We start from the raw sequence: 17,747 nt of genomic DNA on the forward strand, positions 1-17,747 counted from the left end.
ACCATGTAAGAAAACTTATATGCATTCTTTTTATGGAGGGAGTAATCAGTATTGCCTACAAGTCAGCTTCTCTCGAAGTGGATTACTAGCGAGGCCACAAAACTTTAAAAAGAGAACATCGCAATAAACAGTCCAATGGTGGGTTGTGGATCTGTCTTCATGAACACTGAGTACGACCAAGATATATTATTTATCTAAAAATAGAGGCCTTTACGGTCTTGCTCGATCTATATTAATTCCACAAGCTCGGTCCATGCATATACTCTAGTTTCATCACCTGTTATATATGGCTGTCCCTAACTGACCACTCTGTCAAAAAAAAAGAAGTACACACATCGTCGTGCAAGTGTCCGGTTACGTGCAGTTCATTCATTACATTTGCCTTATGTGCAAGATTTTAATTAAGTGTACATGCAGTGCTAGTTTTTACACAACTAATCTGTATCACTATACCGAGACTTGGGAGGAGCTGCAGTATTGTTGTCATTGTTCGGCACTTACATGCATACTGGGCAAAAATTAAGCAAGTATACAATGTTGGAAGCAACATGCATGAACACACAATCTGTGTGTTAGTACGTAGCTGGACATCACTGAACTTCCTTTCTCCATCCACTGTAGTACAATATACAACAACTTGAGGTATAATTGACGGAAACTGCACATGCATGCTCGACCGATCTCATCTCATGACCGGCACAGATCGATCATAGCATCTGACAGAGCCATATCACATCCGAGGCCCACTAGAGTGCATGCACATACACACCCGCAGAAATAATTCGGTAGACTGATGCGATCGGTCTGCTCGTGTTCAGCGTATATGCAAGAGAGTGAGACAAGTTCACCATAGTCTGGTCCTGTCTGTGGCCACAGTACAGGCCACTAGCACGCGGTGATGCAAGCTGAGAGCCTGAGTGCACACTATCCATTGACCATTTTTGGTCGATCAGATTGCCGGCCGGGAGAGGTGGGAACCCCGGGCAGTGGAGGGTTGCAGGCCGAGGGGACACACACCGGATCAAGCAAATGTACCACTCGGTAGCTGATTCGTTGATGAGTCATGGTCTACGCAGCGGCAGCAGCAGGAGCAGACGGCCACTTGCGTCGCTGCAGGCAGCAGGCTCCGGCGGGCGACGGAGATCGCGCAAGTGCAATGATAAGTCGTCGGCCGAGTAAATATGCAGACGCCTAGTGCGATTGGTGCGACGATGCATCGCAAATTTAGGAGAAATTATGCAATAGAAAAATCATGTATTACAATGCAAATCTAGAAACTACCCTAGAATATAAAAATGAATACATGATATTTGTTCACCTCATCACGAGTAAAATTTTACCAGGCGTTTATTTTTTATCTTACTGTAACTAGAAACTACCGTAGAATGTAAAAATGGACGCTTGAGATTTATCCACGTTCACAAATATAACTTTAGTCAGAAATTCATTTTTCATAGTTTTTAGATTTTCACATACTATATTGTATGGTTTGTACTACGTAATTTTTTCCACCTTTGCATCGTTTCAAGTAGCGGGCATTCGCAGAATCGCAGGGAAGTGAAAGGAGGGACGGCTTGCCGGTTTGCAACGAGATCGTGTGGCTTCCAGCTCAAAGGTGACAGTGTAGATAGGTAGGTGGTGGTGAAACAAATGTGGAGGCGATGATTCGAATGATTCGGTAGCCGTTTCAGGCTTTCAGCACGGCGAGGTAGTGGCCGGCGATGGTGATTGGTCATCGGTGCTGTGGGTGCGTGGTGCTGCCCTTCTGCTTTGCAACTGCCTGGTTCAAAGGGAGGCAAATCCGCAAAGGGTTGGCACGATGCGTGCAATGCCCCGCTGGAACCGCATGCTCGTGGTGATGCCATGGGCAACGGCTATCTCCCTCCATTCCTTCTTCCTTTCGTCGTGTAATATACAACTATAATTTCAGAGTTTGACAATATCTGGTGGTCTGTTATGAGAGCATGTATTGTCATATACACGTAGGGCGTGTTTGGTTGCCTGCACATGGGTTTGCTCGCACCCGCTGGTGCAAGGAGCACGTGTTTGGTATCCCGCACGGCCTCCTAGGCCTGGTTCCACTCGTGTAAATCTCCCTTCCTAGCTAGGCCCAAGGGAAACGCTCGATTTAAGCTTCGCTCACCATCCTGGCTGAATGCGTGCAGATGCGGGCACGCGCGGGTGCAGGCGGGGATGCGCGGTCCGCGCGGATGCATGAGGTAGGGGTATTGAGATTCTTTACAGTTGAATGCATAATGCCTTTGTCACTTACATGTGGACTTAGAGATTATTGGACCCACATGTCAATGTCAAAGTCACGTGACTTTGACTGCAGAGGATCTTGATCCGAGGCAGGGGGGTTGAAGCATTCACTCACCTCCTACTCACATTTGGTCCTCGAGGCCACTGGGTTCACCATCATCTCCGTCGTCATCGTCATCACCACCTCAGGGAGTTGCTTGCCTGGTGGAGCCTCTCACCACTGCTTGGCGTGATCATGTCGGCCCCAAACTCCGCCGCCAGATCCAGTAGTTGGTTGTGTTGGCCGGATCTGGACGCTCGAGCAGCGTTGTTGTCATCGCCGGCTTCATATTTCTCCTATCCTCGCCATCTTCCTTGCGTCTGTCCTTCCTAATCCGGCTTGCCGGAGCACCGGATGACTAGATCTGGTAGGGTGAGTGTCGATTCGAGGAGAGGGGCAGCGACCTGCGTGGCATCAGATGATCAGATCTTGGCGTGGCTAGGGACGCGAGCACTGAGCGGTGCGGCGGTGGAGGGGAATTGCAGAGCGGACCACACTGAGTAGTTGGCTGGCGATGAGATCTACGGGATACTTTTCTCCTTTCCTTGTTTCTTTTCTCACTTAATTGGTCAGCAATAGGGGATACTTTTCTCCTTTCTTTGTTTCTTTTCACTTAATTGGTCAGCAATAGTGTGAGGATCAATTCACCAATTCATTTTCCTTACATATTCACCGATTCTTTTCCTTATTTGCGTATTCAACAGATACAAACAGAACAAATTTTCTTATATATTAAACGGTTAGATATTTATTTCATAAATTGCATTAGGGTAATCTCACCCAAAAAATAGGAGGTAACCAAACTTAGCCTTCATGCATCTAACCAAACAAAATCTCTATCATACTGTATCTCCTGTGCAACCAACCAAACAAAATCTCATGCTAACCAGGCTGATCCAATACGAACAACCAAACACCCACATGTGTATCCTCTTGAGCTGGACAAACACATCCTGGATGAGAGAGATGGGCCAGGTTAGAAGGATGCAAGCAACCAAACACACACCTGTATTGGACGCGTAGCAACAAAAAGAAAAAAAAAGAAGCTTCCAAAAAAAAGATACTTCCTCCGTTTCACAATGTAAGTCATTCTTGTATTTATCACATTCATATTGATGTTAATGAATCTTGCATTTCCCATATTCATATTGATGTTAACATCATCCAATATGAATTTGAGAAATACTAGAATAACTTAAATTGTAAAATGGAGGTAGTACAGTTCTTCAGATTCTGCTGTTCAACCCTGTGCCTCAGCCAACATGGCGTACAAATTGAGGCGATACAAAACCATTCAGCCGATTCTCCTGATCAAAATATGCAGGTCGACTACGAAAACAGATTAGAAGATAATATTCTGAAGGTGACTGCAAAGCAACTTAGTGATTAGTGATTGAACCAAATTGAGCTAAGAACGGATTCAAGACATACAAAAATAGACTTAACGACGGGAACACGGACAGCAGGTCATATCACGGCAACAGCAACACAAAACACAATCAGATAAACATTAGTTGTGATAACAGCAACCAAAATTTAGATAATCGGCTTTATAGGGGGAGGTCATTCATCTTCTAAAGAACATAACATAGCTCAAAATTTATAAATCCACATCCGATGCTAAGATCATAATAGAGTACAGAACAAGTTGCAAGGACAAGGATAGATAGCTTTGTTTTCCCCCCATAACAGGCACTACACGGAATTACAGCCTCCTTCCTCTTCTGCCACCCTTTCTGCGGGTACTGTCAGTTGGGACTGGAGTAACATCCTCTGTTTCACAAATTAAGAACAGAAATAAGATTAATTCTTCACAGAAATCGTGAGGGAAATGGTTGTAAGTTCAACCTGACAATAATTGTAAAAATAACTTAGGAGGCTGATTAACACTGAGTAGCTAAGCACTGAGCATAACGAGTAGATAAAAGGTAAACAAAGCCATCTTTTCAACAACAAAAAGCTAGCACAGGTTCAGCATCAACCATACTAAGTACAAGGCTAAATTAAATGTACAGCCATTCTATTCTAGATACTATGTATGTCAAACAATAGTATAAGAAATTGAATTATAAACAGTAGTATAACCAAAAAAACCCATGCATTACAATGCGCAGTCCGTTAGCAACTCTAGGATAAATTTCCACAAAAATAGTCAAACACAATTAATAATAACAAATGCTAGATAACCACCAAGGTGCCAATGGTGCAAGGAAATTAATGGGGACTATAAGATTACCAATGCGTCCAATCTTCATGCCAGAACGTGCAAGAGCTCTAAGCGCAGATTGAGCACCAGGACCAGGAGTTTTTGTCTTGTTTCCACCAGTAGCACGGAGCTTAATGTGCAGAGCAGTAATTCCAAGCTCCTGTACAGGGCAACAAAACAGTAAGTATCAACTGACAGCAGACAATTAATGTTTCAGTAGGTATTTTTGTACCTTGCATCTCTGTGCAACATCCTGGGATGCAAGCATGGCAGCATAAGGGGATGACTCATCACGGTCAGCTTTCACCTTCATGCCACCTGCAAAATACAATTTTGTAACTATAACAGCAGAGATCTACAAGATATTCCTTTTAAAAAGAACTGGATCAAAGCATTTGCACGTAGTTTGAATCAGATTTCAAATGGTCTGATGAACCATGAATTATATAGAACATCAACATCTTACTGATCTCAGAGCATACAAAATGGCAAGACAACCATGGATCATAAAAATGCATAAAATCACAATTTTATAGGCATCTATAAACATAAACGCGATTACGTTATATATACAACTGGTTCAATATTGATGCACCGTCCTCAATTACTGAAAGAAACTAATTACATTATGAATCCTAGCAAGATACAACAAGTGGTTCTAAGATAAAAAAAAACTTGTGACCAATGAATTCTCATGCCAAAACCCAACGAAGATTAAAAAATATTAACACCCTAAAACAAATGGGCAGTGAGCTGCATCCAGTGAGAAACTTCAGATAACTCCATAATTATAAATTCATAGCAACTAAAAGGTATGGAAAATTGCACAGCTAATACACAAAAAATCTTCAAACAAAAAGAGAAGCAGTTGTAAAATAATACGACATGTTCCCTTCCAACATGTAGAAACCTCCATTTTTAAGTGGCAAAGAGTTGCAAGAATGAAGGACTCAGCAGGAGCAATGCAGAAAGCAGAGGCTCCATACTAACCAAACACCACAGGAAACCCAAGCCACAATGGAAACACCTGACGAACAAGCGGGAAGAGAAGAAGTTCCAGAGAAAAACTCTCAGGTCCATCATTGTTAATCTTGCATGGCTATGACTCGACACGCTCCCACAGAACAAAAGGGAGGCGATCTTAAGGGCCATGCTAACAAATAAAATAATAAAGTCAACAACCAAACAGATTAAAGAACAGATGTGGCTAGACAGTCTACATGGAGGTTGCAGCCAACTTTGCTGAAAACTGTGAGAGCACTGAAGATCCTTGGTGAACCCGATGGCAGCTGGGATGCTGACCCCCCCAATCCATGCGAAATTGAATTGGGCAATTAGGACTTAGTATAAATAAGGCTTCCTGAGGCTTACTCCAACATAGAGTGTATTCACCTCAAACACAACAATTCATTGTGCAAGGGTTTGCAATGCAAACAACTGAACAGAAGCAATGCAACACGTTGCGCAGATATGACTTTTACACGCTCACAAATGACAAAACGTAGGCGACCTCAATGGCCACACTTATGAGACAATTGCATGGCCAGTAACCAAAAGGAAAGATCAATTCATATGCAGTTAACATGCATGATTATCCTCTGCTTCAATACATTTTTTTACAATAGAATATACTCCTATCTCTGAACAACAATGCATGATGGATGTTTATAACAAACATCACAGATGTTGAACATGGAATATATACCATAATAAAACACAACTGGCCAAATGACCAGGTCAGTCGAAAGTAACATGTTTTCATTCGATCAAATCAATCTGAGGGTCAAACAAATAACATTTTGCTAGCTTAACCTGCTCTGCTTGGAAACATGCCCATAAGAACTTAACCTCGATTTACCCAGCAGCCGCGATACATAACAGCCACACATTTCTATTGACTACTACAATGTATTATATTACCGCTGTTAGATGCAACAACAGCACCATTCCAATTCACTCATTCGATAGTAGTAGATTAATAAACTTCACAATGCGATTGGCCCAAAAATACACTAAACTTTAACAATAATAAGCATTGTTCTCAAGTAGGGAAATTACCGGTGATGCGGACGAGCGTCTCCCTGCCGGACAGATCCGTCACGTGCTGCAAGGACGAAACCCAAGTATGAGACCGCCATAGCAACGAGCACAACACACCACGCCTTAACATAAATTAGGCGCAAAAACAGAAACAAAGGTCTCGGGATCTCACGATGAAGGTGTCGTTGAACGACGCGAAGATGTGCGCGACGCCGAAGACGTACTCGCCCTCGCGGACCGTGGGGCCGAGCGTCACGTTCTCCTCCTTGGGCTCTCGCGTCTTCTTCCTCCCGGACTGCACCAAGCACAAACAGCGGCGGCGGCGGCACGCATTCCCGGTGAGCAAACGAGACCTTCGAATAGGCAATACGCCGGAGAAGCGTAGATCAGAAATGAATACAGAGTGATGGGATGCATTACCATGGCTGCGTCGTCTGTGCTCGCGGCGGCGGCGGCGGGGAGGAGGAGGAGAAGCAGGCTAGGGTTCGGAGGAGACCGGCAGGAGGTGTGAATGGCCGAGTGCGTGCACGCATATAAACCCTCGGGTGGGCTGCACTGGCCATAATGGCCGTTCTATTGGGCCGAGTGTCTGAGGATTTCCCATGAGGGCCGCATATTGGGAGGAAGGGGCTTTTAACTAAAACTAAGAAAGCAAATAGTAGTCTAATTTTCCTCCCTCTGGCCAAGTCTTGTTCGCATCTGTCAACCACAAAATCACAAAATTCAAAATGGAGGCTACCACAACTAATATATAAAACCAACCAGGTTATCATCATTGATGGTTTGGATTGCCTTTTTTTGAATTATACATGACACTTTTTGTGGCACGTTAACATGGGATTTATTCGATATGGTGCTTACGGGCATTATAGTAAAAAAAAAAAAAGTTGCTAAAGGTCCACTCGTCAGCACATTTTCCTTCCTCCCCTCTTCCCCCTTCCTTCCATCAATCACGGACAACACCATGAGCATGACAGAGGAGGAGCTCTTAATCGCCATCAAGTGGAGCTCGAGGTGGAGAGAAGGGAGAGAGTGGGGAGCTCACGGTGACCGTTGTCACCTCTGACCTCGAACCTCCGCTCCATCGTCGAGCCAACTCTGTCGTCGGCGCCTCTTTTTCCGGTGGTCGGCACCATCTTTCTCTCGTCTGCCGTTGCCACTAGTGCATCCAGCGGTGGAGGGGAAGAAGAGAAAAGAAGAAGGGGAGGGGGAAAAAGGGGAAGGGAAAGGGAAAAATTTTGCCATGTTATCTTCCAAGTGGCATGTCACTCACGTGAGCAAGACTAGGTCAGAAGAGGATTTAAACTAGGATGATATAAGAATAAATCAAGTTTAGGGATCTCAATACGTAATTTGCAAATTCGTGGATATAGGTGAAACTTACTTACAAGTTTAAGGTCTGTCGGTATAATTTATTTATGATATAGACAATACTACTATTACAAGGGGTGCATCTTAATCCTATAAGTAACTAGTGTATCAACAAGGCAGTATATACAAAACAAAAGGTTCCTTTCGTAGCAATATTAAGGCTCAAAATTGTGTAAATGTGTGATCACAACGGGAGATAAAAAAAAGTGCGAAAAAAAAACACTCGTTGACAAACAATAAGAGAAAGTATAAAATAAAATAATGGGAGATAAAGTGAGAATAAAAAAATCAACACCTTTAAAAACAAGAGAAAGTAAAACAAAAAATTTGACAGCTGTGGGATTTGAACCCACGCCCTTTCGGACCAGAGCCTAAATCTGGCGCCTTAGACCACTCGGCCAAACTGTCGCAGCTGTATTATGTTTTCACTTCTCGTATATAATACTCTAATGCACCACTCATAATTTGCCACAGGTGACACCAAATGGTATTTTCATTCGATGCACTCATGCGGAGTACTTTACGTTATTTCTTAGCTTGGTGACAAGCTACCCCTTTTGCAATAAAATGGGCAGCGGGGTATGGATGCCAACTGAACAACTGACATTGTGTTATTACCATTTGATACCGATGTCTCTACAATCGGTTGCACTCAGCCGCAGCTTTGCAACTGGTCTCCGCATTAATCTGGGGCTCAAAAATTAAAATGGTCCCTCCAATCAATCCAAAACCAACGTTCTTTAGTCTAGGTAGCACATGGAGCACATACTCCACACGATTGGGACAGGTTAAAATAAACAGAGATTAGCGGGGAAAGCTTACACAATTTAATCCAGACCGTGTATGGTGCATTAGCTAGCTTCGATTACCTACTTGCAATCATTGAGATTCTGTGTTCGGTGATTGTCGTTCACGGACGTATCAAGCTCAAGATATCAATTTGAGTTGCTACGTCTGCAGCGACATTGTTATCCTGTATATGTATGCAGATGTTTATTTGGGCAGATTCGGTCCAGCTTACTGAAAAAGGACACGAATTTTATAGGACCTCGTATGATTTTTGTAGGGGTTAACTTATATACTCTAGAAACGCAGGAGGCACTAATCTCTTTTCTAGCTTAATTAAAAGACGCGTACACACACCACACTCACGCATCAACGAGTAGTGCTTTTACCACACGCACAAAGAACACAACGTAAACACAACAATAAAATTGTGTACCACTATATACTCCGTATCTTATGTTTGGACACGGTGACTTGCAACCATAACTTTATCACACACACGGACACACCTCCTGTGTACATTTCCAGCACATAACAGAATTAAACCCTAAACCAATATCTAATTTAGCTCGAGTACCTTTCCGACCAGACAAAAATACCTAGTTCCTCCTAGGATTTTTGGCGCATATATAAATATGCTAAATACAGTCTGTCAACACAAGCAAAATATAAATCCATAAACTTATCCCCTAATTCATCCGATGTCTGCTAACGACCAGATAGACGAATCCTAAAGAAAGATTATGTGTTAAGAAAAAGCAACAAACAGTGTACTGAGAACGTATTTTTGTAGCTAGGAAATGGTGCGAGGCGTATCTCTGCATCTTTCAGCGCAATTTCTTTCACGGCTTATCTACCGGCCCATGAATACAACGCGAATGCGAGAGCCGAGAGAGGCCTTTTTGTCATCCAGCTTTCTGATCCCACACCTGGCAAACCTATCATGATGCAACTCAACAAAGGCATGACTTAGCTTGTATAATTAATACTAGTACCTGACAAATCATGCTTGGACAGAATAATCGTATGTCGCTGTTGCCAATCACGTAGGAGTACCTTGCAAAATAACACACGTCTGACATTTGATTTGAAATACATACTCGCTCTGTTAAAAATAAAAAAAACAAAATTAGTATTTAATGTGATACATCCTAGTACAATGATATATCTAGATTTATAGTAGGATGCGTCACATTCTATACTAGGTTAGTTTTTTTAATGAAACGGATGGAGTACGTTCGAGCGTACAAGAATCACGTGCAAGAATAATCATAAAGAATAAATAATGCATATAGTGTACACTCACCATATACAGGCAGAGCAACATTTCTTGACATTTCCCTAAGGAAAATACACGTTTTCTTTCTTCCACTGAAGAAAATAAATTTACGCCTACGTAATGAATGGTACTTCCTCCGTTTCATATTATAAAATTTTTTAGTATTGCTCACATTCACATACACACACACATATATTATATATATATATATATATATATATATATATATATATATATATATATTAATTAATCAATGTAGATATATGTGTGTGTCTAAATTCATTAATATCTATATGAATGTAGACAATGTTAGAAAGTTTTATAACCTGAAAGGGAGGTAGGGAGGTAGTAATAGGCAACTATACTGGTGCTGTTTAATTTACGCCTACGACTAAGGTCACTGTGTCATTTTTAGCGCACGTTATACTACTCCTACGTAGTACTAGCGAGTGTTGCTGTTTTGTTTTTTTTTTTTCTGCTGTGCTACTCTAGTACTACGTCTCTACGCTACGGTACGCAACGAATGGAGGGCGTGGAGGCTGTCAGGTAAGACGTCAGTACAAAAAAAGGACGCACACCCAGCAAATTAACATCGTCGCGCCCAGGCGCAGCCGCAGCTAAAACAACAGCACCCCACGTGTGGCTGCGCAGCAGCGGCTGCATGCCTGCATATGCGGCCTGCAAAACGCCGTCATCTTGCCTGAATTTTTCACATTTTGGTCCTTTTAAAAAACTTATTTCGCAAATAGACCCCTGAAAAAACTTATCCCAGAAATGGTCCTTTTTGGGGCGCCAGAGTGGCTGGCGCCGTCATCCAACTGGACGGCGTCAGCCTCTCTGGCGCCGTCCCCCTGCCGACGTGGCGGGGCGATGCTGAGGTGGCTAGGGGGAGCGCGCCAGAGTGGCTGGCGCCCCCCCCCCCCGAAATTTTTTATTTTTCTTTTATTTGTCGATATTTTTTTCACGCTTAGGAACACACAAGAACCAACCATAGAAAAATTGAACTCAAATGGGCATAATATGTGACCTGTAGAATTTTTCCTATCCTCTCCTCTCTCTCCGAACTAGTGCAGAGGAGAGAGATGTGCAAATTTTTTATTTTTATTTTATTTTTTTGATATTTTTTTCACACTTAGGAACTCACAAGAACCGACCATATAAAAAATAAACTCAAACGGACAAAATATGTGGCATGTGGAATTTTCCAAAGATCTACCGAAAAACTTCTCTCCTCGAAAACACAATCTTGCAAGCGGAATTTGGAGGTTTTAATATCGCCGAACCCGGCAAAGCTGGGGAAAATCGGATGTAACTTTTTCTGTAGATGTCCGTGGATATATTATTTGCCTGATTCTGAGTCCGTATGAGAAAGTTACGCCTATTTTAATAAATAACATATTTTGTCCGTTTCGGTAGAGTTTTGGAAAATTCTACGAGTCACATATTTTGTCCGTTTGAGTTTATTTTTTATATGGTTGGTTCCTATGTTCTCCTAAGTGAGAAAAAAATATCAAAAAATGAAATAAAAATAAAAAAAATGCATCTCTCTGTACTGTAACTTATGGCTATAATTTCATGTGGTTATATTTTGAATTAGATTAAGTAATTTCATATAGTGATAAAGTGCATTATGTGCAACATGTTGTTTTACTAAAGAAGTTATGGTCCAATTTTACAAAAGGAGTTATGGTCTAATTTTAGTGAAGGTGCAAAGTAGACTAAGTGGTATGCTAGCTATTTTCAGACTTAGCTAAGTGGTAGTTCGAGTTTAAATTTTTTTATGGTTGGTTGTATCGTGATCCTAAATGTGAAAAAACATCCGAAAAAATAAAACAAAAATGACACCGGTGCAACTCCATACATAAAAACAGAAATGGAGGCGAGGGGTGGGGAGGGGGGGCGCCATCTGTGCTGGCGCCCTCCTCCTTGGGGCGGCGCCAGCCATGTTGGCGCCCTCCTCCTGCCACGTCGGTTCGCGTGTGCCACGGTGGCAGGAGGATGGCGCCAGAGAGGCTGGCGCCGTCCCGTTGGACGACGGCGCCAGCCTCTCTGGCGCCCCAAAAAGGACCATTTCTGGGATAAGTTTTTTTAGGGGTCTATTTGCGAAATAAGTTTTTTAAAAATCCAGGTCATCTTGCGGCGCTGGCGCCGGTGCGGGGGCCGGGGGCCGTCGGAGCCCGATCCAACGGCGGAGGAGAGGACGGCCGGCCGGGGCCCTGAGAGACCGAGACGTCGCCGTCGGGAAAAGGGTGGACCGCGCGAGACAGCGAAGCGTGACGTAGCGCGCGGCGGTGGGGGGTGGAGTGAGTGCGGGGGACAACCGGACAAGGGAACGAGGCTTGGAGGAGAGGATTAGATTCTGCTTCCTCTGAATCTGATCAATGTGTTACTCGGAGCTAGTGCCATACTGCCAATCTGCCATGTCCACCCAGTCGAAATGATTGTCCCACAACCGGTTTATCTCTAGGCTGATCGTACGTTTGGTTTGAGTTTGATCCGTTTAATTGGAGTGTATGTTAAAAACTGGAACTTTGATCCAAGCCACCCTGAGTTTGATCAGTTTCTGTTCGGGTACGTTTCTTCGCTTGGAGTCAGAACGGGGGAAATTATTAAGCACCACACAAAGTCAGAAGTATCGGGTCTGTTCACTTTAATACCATTTTTAACCATACCTTTTCTTAAGCTAAGTTGCTAAAAAAATTGTCTACATTTAGTTTGTTGCCAAATTTGGTAAATACATAAAAAATCCTATCAAAATTTAATAATATTTTTATCTTGTCAAAACTTGATAAGGTTTATTTTGCTTACAATCTGAACAGGCCTATCACTTCGTCACATTAACATGCCCTTGCTTTAATCTCCTGATGATCATCGAGCACCGGCGCCAAGATCACTCACAACAACGCCATCGCACTAAATAAACAAGAGGCAGGCACCAAATGGACCTGGAAGATCTAACGAATAAGGTCTAGCGCACCCTACTCAACCCACTCTCTTGCTTGATTTGAGGTTGCATTCCGACGAAGAGCTGTCATGAGCCACTAACGACGACGAAGCTTGACAACACGCTTGGATTCCAAGATGTGATTGACGAAGGGAGCAAAGATCTGTAATGTGTTTGAGGGTGGATTCCTATTTTGAAGTCAAATGCTAGTACGCTACCACGAAATTCCCAATACAATTAACCACTCCAAATGGAGCATATTAGAATTCTCTAGGTTGTAATTTGGGGTTTTTGATAGTTGATACACAAGAGTAGGTTTCAAAGGAAAAGTCTATACATACTAAATTTTCTTACAAAATATTTACAAACTCTAATGTGGCAAGCTATAAGTAAATCTAGATTTTTTTTTAACTTCCATCTAGTTAAATCAAACGGTAGAGAAATTTGTTAGTAAGAGTTTTGTAAGAAAATTTTAATACGTATAACAGTGCTCGGTTTCAAAATACAATTAATCAACACTAGAAAACTATAATAATCGAGTGGTTACCAACAAAACGGGTAAAAAAAATTAAATTATACCAAAATTTAAATTTCAGACCGTGTTTTAGAACTTAGCCGGTATGGGCCGGTATGGTTTCTAAACATGTTCGTTTGGATAAAGGTTGATAACCTAGCGATTATTTAGCATTTTGGAACCCTTACTCTAAAACCATTTTAAGTTGATTATCTTGTTGTTCTCATTTTATTTTTACGCAAAAAATTAATGTGAGTGGACGTATACCATTATGATGCTACTTCTAACTTTATAGCAAGTTGCATTGGATTGTTCTCATCTATCTATAAACTCCAAAACGGCTAGTCTTCAGTTGCATGACTCATGTTATTATCTATATCTTTCATTCTATCACTGGGTTATCATTAGGCTTGAGGGCCGCTCCACCAACTCTATCCAACTGCATGGTAACCGACTACTTCTATCACTCCTATCACGTCATTCTTGCTATAGTGAGATAATATGGTCCAACAGCAACATCGATATCACACTTTCTAAAATTAATTGGAGTATGTTAAAAACTGGAACTTTGATCCAAGCCGAGTCTGATCAGTTTCTGTTCGGGTACGTGTCTTCGCTTGGAGTCAGAATGGGGGGAATTATTAACCACCACAGAAAGTCAGAAATATCACTTCGTCACATTAACATGCCCTTGCTTTAATCTCCTGATGATCATCGAGCACCGGCGCCAGGATCGCTCACAACAACGCCATCGCACTAAAAAAAACAAGAGGCAGGCACCAAATGGACTTGGAGATCTAACGAATAAGGTCTAGCCCTGCTCAACCCGCTCTCTTGCTTGATTTGAGGCTGCATTCCGGCGAAGAGCCGTCATGAGCCACTAACAACGAAGCTTGACAACACGCTTGGATTCCAAAATGTGAATGACGAAGGGAGCAAAGATCTGTAATGTGTTTGAGGGTGGATTCCTATTTTGAAATCCGATGCTAGTACACTACCACGAAATGCACAATACGATTAACCACTTCAAATGGAGCATCTTAGAATTCTCTAGGTTGTAATTTGGGGTTTGATAGTTGATACACAGGAGCAGGTTTCAAAGGAAAAGTCTATACGTACTAAATTTTCTTACAATATGTTTACAAAGTCTAATGTGGCAAGCTATAAGTAAATCTAGATTTTTTTTAACTTTCATCTAGTTAAATCAAACAGTTGAAAAATTTGTTAGTAAGAGTTTTGTAAGAAAATTTTAATACGTATAGCAGTGTTCAGTTTCAAAATACAATCAACACTAGAAAACTACAATAATCGAGTGGTTACCAAAAAAAAAGGGGTAAAAATGATTAAATTATACCAAAAATTAAAATTTAGTTTGTGTTTTAGAACTTGGCCGGTATGTTTTCTAAACATGTTTGTTTGGATAAAGGCTGATAACCTAGCGATTATTTTAGCATTTTGGAACCCTTACTCTAAAGCCATTTTAAGTTGATTATCTCATTGTTCTCCTTTTATTTTTACGCGAAAAAATTATTGTGAGTGGACGTATACCATTATGACATTACTCCTAACTTTATAGCAAGTTGCATTGGATTGTTCTCATCTATCTATAAACTCCAAAACGGCTAGTCTTCGGTTGCATGACTCATGTTGTTATCTATATCTTTAATTCTATCATTGGGTTATCATTAGGCTAGAGGGCCGCTCCACCAACTCTATCCAACTGCATGGTCACTTCTATCACGTCATTCTTGCTATAGTGCGATAATATGGTCCAACAGTAACATCACACTTTCTAAATTTTAGAATAAGTTTATAAAAATAAAGAAGAAAAATAAAACTACCAATATCAAAGCAACGGATCTTGTCTTCCATTCATCCCCCATGTATTAGATCAAATCGGATATCATGTAGGAGTAGTAGTTGTTATGTGTGTGGGCTAGATGATATACACTTTAAATATGACCGTGATGGTATGCTTGATCTAGACTTAAAATTATAAGTCATGGCATTCACAGAGATACATTCTAACTGGATAATCCTTATCTTAACACTGTGGCAATTAACCCGGTCCCTTGCATCTTCCATCCATCGGCTCTGGTGTACATGCATTATCCATATCTCTAAATTTAGCAATCACTTATCCTATATCTCTGCTCGTACTAATGTACTGGAGTCTGGAGTACTCTCTTAGTACCTTATATTTATCTAAATTGGTTTTTTGTGGGATGGATAACATGCTATAAACAACCACCGGAGTTGAACTCGGCTCAACTCGTACGCACCGGCGCTGCCGCGCCTTCGCCGCTCAAACCCATCCGAACTGACCCGACCCCTCACGTCCAGGTCCAGCACGAGCACGCCGAATTCGAATCACACGATACACACACGCAGCGGAAAACCTGATCCAACCCCACCCAGAATGAACAGTATCCAGTGGGGCGTCCACCTGACCGATTCAACCGCCCCCCCTCCCCCTCCTCCCTTATCTCTCCCCTCTCGTCTCGTCTCGCACGCACCCGCCACGTCCACCCCCATACGTGCCAGAAGCCTTCCGAGGAAGGAAGCGAGGTTGAGAACCGAAGGCGGTGGGCCCCACCCCGTCAGCCTCTCTCCTCTCATCTAGCCGCCGCCTCTCCCCTCGCCGGTGGTGGGTCTCGTCTCGTCTCGCCTCTCCCCCATAAAAGCCAAACCCCCGCAAAGCCTTGCCCCTCCTTCTCTTTCATCTCGCCTCCTTCCCCCCCACACCACGTCGCGCGCTCCTGCTGCGCGGACGAGGGAGGAGAGGCTACGCCTGGCCCCTGGCTGCATGCGCCGCCGTTGTGACTGACCATGGACGAGTACAGGCCGCGACGGTCGCCGGCGAGCGAGCGGTTCATCGGGATGTTCGCGTCGCCGTCGTCGTCCCCGACGGAGCCCTCGTTCGTGGCAGGGGATGAGCTCCACGAGGACGACTTCCTGTTCTCGTCCTCCCCCGCCGCGCCGCCCTCGAGCGCGCGGCCGGGGGAGGGGCCCGGGAGCCCGAGCCGGGTGCCGCAGGGGCAGGTCGGGCTCCTCGCCGCGTTGCACGAGGGGGACAAGAGGCTCCTGCTCCGCCGTGGCGGTGGGGGAGGAGGGGGCGCGGCCGCTGCCGCCGCGGCTTCCGCGGGGACGCTGCTCCGTCGCAAGGCGACCATCGCGGCCGCCGCCGCCTCGGCGTCCGGCGGCGGCGGCTCGTTGTCGCCAACCCAGTCCCCGACCTCTGCCGCCCGGGCCATCCCGATGACCCCGAGGCCGAAGAGCACCGGGCCAGCGGCGCCGTACCACCAGTCGGCTCCGGTGAAGGTGCCCGTCCGCCCGCCCCGGAGGCAGGAGATGTTCAAGTGGGACGAGCTCGACGACGACGACTTCCTCCGGAACGGCGACGCCGCCATGCTGCCCCCGCACGAGATGGTCGCGCGCGCGTCCGCCGGCGGGGCCGGCCCGGCCGCCCCGTTCTCCATGCTCGAGGGCGCCGGTCGCACGCTCAAAGGCCGTGACCTGCGGCGGGTGCGCGACGCCGTGCTCCGGCAAACCGGTTTCCTCGACTGAATTCCGCAAAGGTGATGTGGCTCTGGCTTTTTGTTCAGGTCCGCATGCTCAGTGTCGTAGATCGGTTACATTTTAGGGTATAATTCTAGTGGGTTATTGGTGTAGATCGAGAAGTAAAACCAGATGGTAAGGCAACAAATTGAGTTGGTTTTTTTTTAATGCAACTGCTTGCAATTTTGGTGCCCTTGGAGGTGTGTGCGTGCGTGTGTATGTGAGTGTGATATTACTGTGAGTTTCAACAGTAATGAGAACTGGTGTCCTGCGTTTGGGAGCTCTCTGTAATTCAGGAGGAGCAATTTTGTTTAAGGTTTTTAACCTGTTAGGTGTATCTATCTTGATAATTGTCTGAGACCTATGGTTGTTATCTCTTAGAAAATTTTGTTCTTTTTTATTGATCTCTTCATGACTTCATATCCCAATTATACAATTTCTGATGCACAAGTGTATTTTATTTTTGGCTTGCGTCTGATGTGCATTATGATATGCATGATTCACTCATTCATTATTTTTTACCACTGTTTCCTGGATAGTTGCATATTTCTCTTGGTCAATGTATGATACCCCACCAATACGATTCATATGTCCAATATAATTATATGTGGCTTTCGATGATGCCATCTGAATAGCAGTGCAGCATGTTCATCCGGCCATTCAACTTCATCCTTCATTCCAAAGCATTATTGTTTCTGTTGTTCCATGTAAGAATTTCTGTTGTTTGTTGGTGCTTGAATCTGTTTT

The 17,747-nt window shown here is 43.7% G+C and overlaps 2 protein-coding genes and 1 non-coding gene across 3 annotated transcripts; 1 reads left to right on the plus strand and 2 right to left on the minus strand.

Annotated features, from left to right (window-relative positions):
* Positions 1-3,816: 3,816 nt before the first annotated feature.
* On the minus strand, positions 3,817-7,067 carry LOC127771914 (40S ribosomal protein S14). Its single transcript, XM_052297859.1, has 6 exons — positions 6,969-7,067; positions 6,721-6,843; positions 6,567-6,612; positions 4,741-4,826; positions 4,539-4,668; positions 3,817-4,075 (listed from the first exon to the last, which is right to left on the minus strand). The coding sequence occupies exons 1-6, from the start codon at positions 6,969-6,971 to the stop codon at positions 4,008-4,010; spliced, it is 456 nt and encodes a 151-aa protein (XP_052153819.1). The 5' UTR covers positions 6,972-7,067; the 3' UTR covers positions 3,817-4,007.
* A 1,180-nt stretch (positions 7,068-8,247) lies between these two features.
* TRNAL-UAG (transfer RNA leucine (anticodon UAG)) lies at positions 8,248-8,327 on the minus strand. Its single transcript has one exon. It is a non-coding gene; the product is annotated as a tRNA-Leu (tRNA).
* Positions 8,328-15,971: 7,644 nt separating this feature from the next.
* Positions 15,972-17,403, plus strand: LOC127769970 (uncharacterized). The gene has a single exon (XM_052295630.1). It carries the CDS (start codon positions 16,272-16,274, stop codon positions 17,007-17,009), a length of 738 nt encoding a protein of 245 aa, XP_052151590.1. The 5' UTR covers positions 15,972-16,271; the 3' UTR covers positions 17,010-17,403.
* Positions 17,404-17,747: the final 344 nt, after the last annotated feature.

Source organism: Oryza glaberrima, chromosome 4 (genome assembly GCF_000147395.1).
Source record: "Oryza glaberrima chromosome 4, OglaRS2, whole genome shotgun sequence".
NCBI lineage: Eukaryota > Viridiplantae > Streptophyta > Magnoliopsida > Poales > Poaceae > Oryza > Oryza glaberrima.